The sequence below is a fragment of the Mobula hypostoma genome, chromosome 7, assembly GCF_963921235.1.
Source record: "Mobula hypostoma chromosome 7, sMobHyp1.1, whole genome shotgun sequence".
In the NCBI taxonomy this organism is placed as follows: Eukaryota; Metazoa; Chordata; class Chondrichthyes; order Myliobatiformes; family Myliobatidae; genus Mobula; species Mobula hypostoma.
This window is the reverse complement of record NC_086103.1, coordinates 39,840,862-39,847,138: the sequence shown is the minus strand read 5'-3', so window position 1 is coordinate 39,847,138 and position 6,277 is coordinate 39,840,862. Positions and strand designations below refer to the sequence as shown.

The 6,277-nt window shown below is 35.8% G+C and overlaps 1 protein-coding gene across 3 annotated transcripts in view; it reads right to left on the bottom strand.

The window, feature by feature from the left end:
• Positions 1–836: 836 nt before the first annotated feature.
• The window catches only part of ddx46 (DEAD (Asp-Glu-Ala-Asp) box polypeptide 46), a 61,262-nt gene continuing 55,821 nt past the window's right edge, over positions 837–6,277 (bottom strand). For all 3 annotated transcript variants that reach the window (XM_063053290.1, XM_063053291.1, XM_063053292.1), the window contains 4 exons: positions 5,251–5,469; positions 4,315–4,459; positions 2,746–2,819; positions 837–1,179 (listed from right to left, as the gene is read on the bottom strand). In XM_063053290.1, coding sequence (XP_062909360.1) covers positions 1,132–1,179; positions 2,746–2,819; positions 4,315–4,459; positions 5,251–5,469 — 486 coding nt within the window. In that variant the 3' untranslated portion in view covers positions 837–1,131. The remainder of the gene's footprint in view (positions 1,180–2,745; positions 2,820–4,314; positions 4,460–5,250; positions 5,470–6,277) is intronic.

Genomic DNA, 6,277 nt, shown 5'->3' with positions numbered 1-6,277 from the left:
CCCTACGGCCCTTGATGTTGTGCCAACCCATATAGTCCTTAAAAAAAAAGTACTAAACCCACACTACCCTGTAACCCTCTATTCTTCTTTCATCCATGTGCCTGTCCAAGAGGCTCTTAAATACCCCTAATGTTTTAGCCTCCACCACCATCCCTGGCAAGTCATTCCAGGCACCCATAACCCTCTGTGTAAAAACTTACCCCCCTTAACTTTGTACATATGCCCTCAGGTTAAGCTGGGTGGCTCACTGCTATCCACTAAATTCAAGGCCACACGATTACAGTCATAGACAAAGACTACAGGCTACCCTAAGTATGTGAAAGATTGTTTGAGCATTTTTTTTCAATCACCAATATAGAATTACTCTCAGAAAAAAAAGATTATCCAAACACACAAAAGCTTTTCACTGTCAGTTTTTTTTTAGAAAAAATGATAGAAGCAATTTCCAATCCTCATCTTAAGTCACCAGAAACATTCCTAGTTATTTTGCACATCTTAAGGAGATAAGGGGTATGATGGTACACAATGATATCACTGGTATTAGTACAAACAAGCCTTTCAAAGACCATCGTGAGTGATGGAAATGGGTAAGGCAGCCACAGGGTTCTGGAGAAGCTGTATATGCCAATCCCCTGTATGGTGGATGCAATAGATTGCAGAAGCATGATGAACTCCAACTATACCATCAACTTCAGAGGACGATGGAGACAGGAGGTCATCGATGACCTATGCTCCACTGGGAGCTAAGGGCCTAAGTAAGTAAGTAGCACAAATGTCTACAAGTTTCTTGAATTAAAAAGTCATGAAATTAAACATAATATTCATTTTATTTAACTTTTTGACATTTCTGTAATCCAAGGATACAAAATGCAACTTATTTTACACTTCAAAAGCATAAGTACTTTTTGTTCACTTACAATAAGTTGGATTAAGAAAAAAACCTATCATAAACAGAAACCTATTACTGTAGAACACAGTTTCCAGAAATTCACAAAATAAATTCTACAGATTCTGTAGAATAGCTAAATTCAAAAGCTTTGTAATTTTAACATTATGGAGAGAATCAAAGCACAATAATGAACTACCATTAAAATCAATTTGCAGACATGTAACATACATTTTACAGGATTCCTACAAAACCTTGTATCGTCCACGGTTAGTTGGCTGGTATGAATTTTGCTGCAATAAAAACAAATTTTTAAATTATAAGTTACTACACAAACATACAAATGGATTTAAGTTTAATATTCTATAAAAAGCACATCATTTTAACATTACAAGCAAAATCAAATCCCTATTGAAAGAAACTTAAACCCCTTGTTTGTGGTTGTTTTGAAATTGGCTGTTCTTCCTTTTCAGAAAAAAACAAGAGCTCTAACTATAATTAAGAACCTGAGCAAAGTCTCCAAAATGTAACAGAACAATGTCAAATGTTTCACAATCAACTGTTCCAGATTATAATAGAACTGACAAATTCTAATGAAGGGTTGACAATCTGCAACAGTAAATGTATTTTCATTTCACTCCACATGCTGCACTTTTCTACTCCTCCCTTTTATTTCTGGTTTCCAGCAAATGCAGTGTTCTAGTGTAGTTTCTTCATTCTCTCTACTATCTCTCACTCATTTCCTTATATTTGTAACTTGCCCAGGTGGATTAGCTTCAATTAACAACCTTACACTTTTTTTTCCTCAGAAAATCTTAGCAAACTGTGTCATTTAGTCTCTTTGTCTCCAGTTTACCATAGTCAATGTCATCCTCCACCACTCTGCTTCTCTTTGAAACTTCACACATCTCTGCTTTTAAAAATTTTATTTAGAGATATTAGGATAGCAGGACCTTGGTGATGGGAAAACGTACAAACTCCTTACAGTGGCGCGAATTGAACTTGGGTCGTTGGCTCTGTAATAGCATGATGGTAACCACTATGCTATTGTGCTGACCCTAACTGTTTCTAATTGTCTCTCACTATATATTTGTAGTCTAATATTTCGAGCATTATCTGCATTTTCTGCTTTCTGATTTCCATCAACAGTAGTTTTATTTTGACTTTTTGGTACTTGGTCTGTTGATTATGTATTATGGCCACATATCCCCCAAGAAAAATACTCTCCACCCAAAAAACATACTGCATCATGAATACCCAGACTTGGATCCACTGGCTGTCCAAATCTTGCCCACCACAACTATACTGGCTGCGGAGGGACTTCAGACCCAGGGAACAGCCACTATTAAATGTCTTTCATTAATTTAGTCCTCCTGATCTTCCTTCAGTATCAAGATAATGTTTAACAATAGAAGCAGATCATTATTAAGGTTCAAGAATAAAACACCTCTTCATGAGACTTAGAAGAGGGTAGGAGAAACTTGCAGTCGTGATATTGTGAAATTCACTTCCAGGTTAATGTTCAGACAATAAATTAGGCCAGCATTTAAGATTAGGTTAAGGAAAAGGAATTCAAAGGACAAGTGATACATAAGCAAGAAAAAGTATTTGATCTTGTGGAGAATAAACATATTACTTTCTCTATCCTTATGCCCGTTTGATCACAAAATGGTAATATATTCCCTGTTAAGGAAACTGAAACACGATATTAATTCACTTAAAAATTATAGTCAAAGATATGCTTTAGAAAACAGCACTTCTAACCAATCAAAAGATTATTTTATCTTGTGATTCTTATTAAAGGCAGTTGGACAGGATAGAATATATACATATTAAAAAAATTCCATTAAGGATCTTACCAGTCTGATGAGTTCTTCTTTAATAAGTCGTGTAATCTCAGCCTTTGCTTTCTGAACAGCCAACTCACTTGCACCTGATAAATAGCAGGTTGAAAAAAAGGTATGTTAATAGGTGGGAGTGTGATCAGCATTGAAATTAAATAATACAAGGAATAGCCTAAACCACCATTAAAAAGAGATTTTTATTTGGATCAGGCCACCTTTGGGCAACAAAGTCAGCACCAGATGATCATGAAAAGACAAGACCTAACTTAGCACATTGGTCAGTATGAATTCTGAGAGCATTATTGACAGTCTGGGATTACATATAAATCAGACAGAAGAGAGTGGGAAATCTGCATCCATGAAAGATGCTAGTGGGCTTTTTTTTGTTTCCATAGTCTGATTGTTGCATGGTCACCGTTAATGATGCAGAAGGGTTACAGGTATTGTGCACTGGGTAGTAGACTGCAATGCATGAGATGAGGAAGCCAAGGTTACAATTAGATCAGCATTGTGGAACAGGCTTAAGGGACTCACTCCTGCCCCAATTCATATTTTTCTATCATGGGACATCACTGTACTTGGTTTATTTCTCTGCCCGCTCCATATTTCTCTTAATTCCTTTGATTCAAAGATATTCAACCAATCTCAACCTTCCAACATGATGCCTATGTATCCACAATGCCGAAGTAGAAAAATAAATAAGTTAAATCCATCTGAATAAATTTCTCATTACAACTTTAAATGGCTAACTTCTCACCAAGACTATGTTCCCCAAGTCTGTCCAGAGAAAAAAAGTGTATGCCTTAATGCTCTTTCAGAATTTTTTGAATCAGAACCTGTTGCCAGCATGCATTGCAGATTAGGATTCAAAGTTGGAGCTTTCCTTTCTTGAATCTGCATGTATTGACTACCGCCCTGATCCACAGGGAAATGGAGCAGAATCCTAAGCAACATTCTGCTGTCTAGTGGGTCCCTCCACCAAACAAATCAAAGAATGAGACATCTTGGAAAGCCATGCTCCAAGTAGCTTGAATCCTTTGACTTAGCCTGACATTCAGAATTAAATAGTTTGAAAAATTAACAATACAGAAATAATCAAATCTCAAGTTACCTCAAATTTGTAAATTTGTAAATTATTCTTTCAGCCATTCCAGTCCATACCAAAAAGCTGTTCCTATCTATATTTTTAATGGATGTATTTCCCACTATCCCTGTTGTAAAACTGTAGCAGGTTTGAATTCTGTCATTGGATTATAGTAGAGGTATCATTAGCAAAGAGTGTTTAACAGGTTCTGGCCCTGGGTTTCAATGAGATTAGTATCTAGTCCTCTAAAATGCAGTCAATATAGGTAATTTTAAACAATAACTATTCTTAGGATAAATCCCTTGTCTCTAGGAACTACCCTTGAGAAACTCACTGTATTTTGCTTTTATAAAACACAATAATGAGGTTCTGCCTAAACTTCAGGAGGATGATATGCATTTTTATTCAAATTCCACATTTTGAAGGGAACAGAAACTCTTGCAGTCATTGAACTTTAAGCCTAAAGCAATAATTCCTCAAATATATACATCTTTGCTTACTTTCAATAGCAAGATATATTTTTCTTTCTCCCTCTTTGGGCTCTTTTCCTGGAGGAAAGTAAGTGCCTCTAATAGTGATGGCAGCTTCTGAATATTCACTGATTCTCTGAAGAGCTTCTTTGGAGGTGACCTTCCACCTGGCCGTCTGAAAGAGATCCATTGCAAAGTGATTAGTTACTCAATAATCTGTTTACGTTGTTTTATTATGCAATCAGCTGCTATAACAGGCATTGTTATAGCTTATTATGCTAGCAATCATGATCTATGCATTTATTTCCATGGATTTTTTTTTAACAAGCCTTGTAAATTATTTAAAGTTATCGATAAAAACAAAAAAAACTCAAAATACATATAAAAATTACATTTAGTTTATAAGCACAGATTCTACAGATGCTGGAAATCCAGAGCACCACCCACAAAATGTTGGAGGAACTCAGTAGGTCAGGGAGCAAGTATGTACCTATGCACAATGTGCAAATTTAGTTGATATTAATGTTGAAGTCCTTCAGAATTCACTAATTTCTTTCTTTTATAAAATTCTGAAGCAACTGGCAAGTAGCCAACCATGGCAAAAAAATCAAGTTTTGAGATTATGGCAAATGACTTTTAGTGATTGTTCTTGCACCCTGTTAGTGATTGTTATCAATGAAGACAATGAGTACATGAAAGTAGATGGTAAAAAGTACAAGTGGTCAGAGATAGCTGTGTTGGTGGCCTTTGGAGCATGTCACCTGACATCTCTTTATAATACACTTTGGTACGATAAACTAATGGGCAATTAGATAATCACATCAAAATAATAATATTCATGCATTAATTGAAGATGTGAATAACTTCTAATAAATTACATCGATGGGTGTTACTGCAGCATCCAAACTGGTGTTGGTAAAAAGTCTAGTTTCAATTTTAAACATCATCCACCCAAATATCACTCACCTGTGGAAAATCATTTATCTCAAGCTCTTCCTCATATCTTTTGAATGATTCAGTTTGTGCGTTTTCCGGTTTCTCGTCTTCTTGCTTTTCTGCTGGCACATAGTTGAGTTTGGCATTGATCTTTTCAGCTTTCTGCTCTGCAATTGTTTTTGCAGATACTGTTGGAGCTTGGATGGTGCGTCCCCTCATTATAGCATTTGTAGCCTGTTGCATTACATCCTGAATTTAAAGGAGAAAAATAGGGAAATGTATTAAACTGTAACATTAAAAATACAGCCTATCACTAGAATGCTGCATGTTTATACGTAGAAGGGCACTTATCATAAGCCACTATACAAGTTTACACATTTGACTTGTCAGATTCTCAAACTCAGTAGTGCCACTATTATGCACATGCTTCTGCAATTTAACCAACACGATAATGAAACACTTTCCTGTCCCTCTCTATATGCCAATTAAGGTGAACAGGTATCATGACGTTGTCTGGAGATTCCATTTACACCGGTTCTGTTTTTGTTTTGTCTGTCCTATAAGGGTAGATCTGATTTGCACAGCTCCAAACTGGTGCATAAATTTTCATGTAAATCTCTAAGAACATACTGTAGGTACACTGCACAGTCATGCAATTATATATGATCTAGTGTGATGATTAACCTAAAATTTAAAAATTACCTGAAATCCTGGCTGCAGTCGCGTACTTCTAAAGATCTTAAAACATTTGTTAAGATAGACAATAAGCACAATTCAAAGATGCCATTAGACAGCAAAACGACATCATAAGTAAAAACTCCTAAAATCTTAAACTAGCAATTAGGGTAGTGACATGCTTTCAAATGGACGCAAAAGGTTCCATCATTATCAATAATACATTAATTATTATGTATTTTCTCTTATATTTTTTTTCATATACAGTGGATTCTGGTGAATTAGATCATCAGTTAATAGGGACAGCCACTTATGTGGGACATTATGCCACTTAATTGGGGGAGGAGACTTGCCGAACAGTTTCTAACCAGCATCAATCATG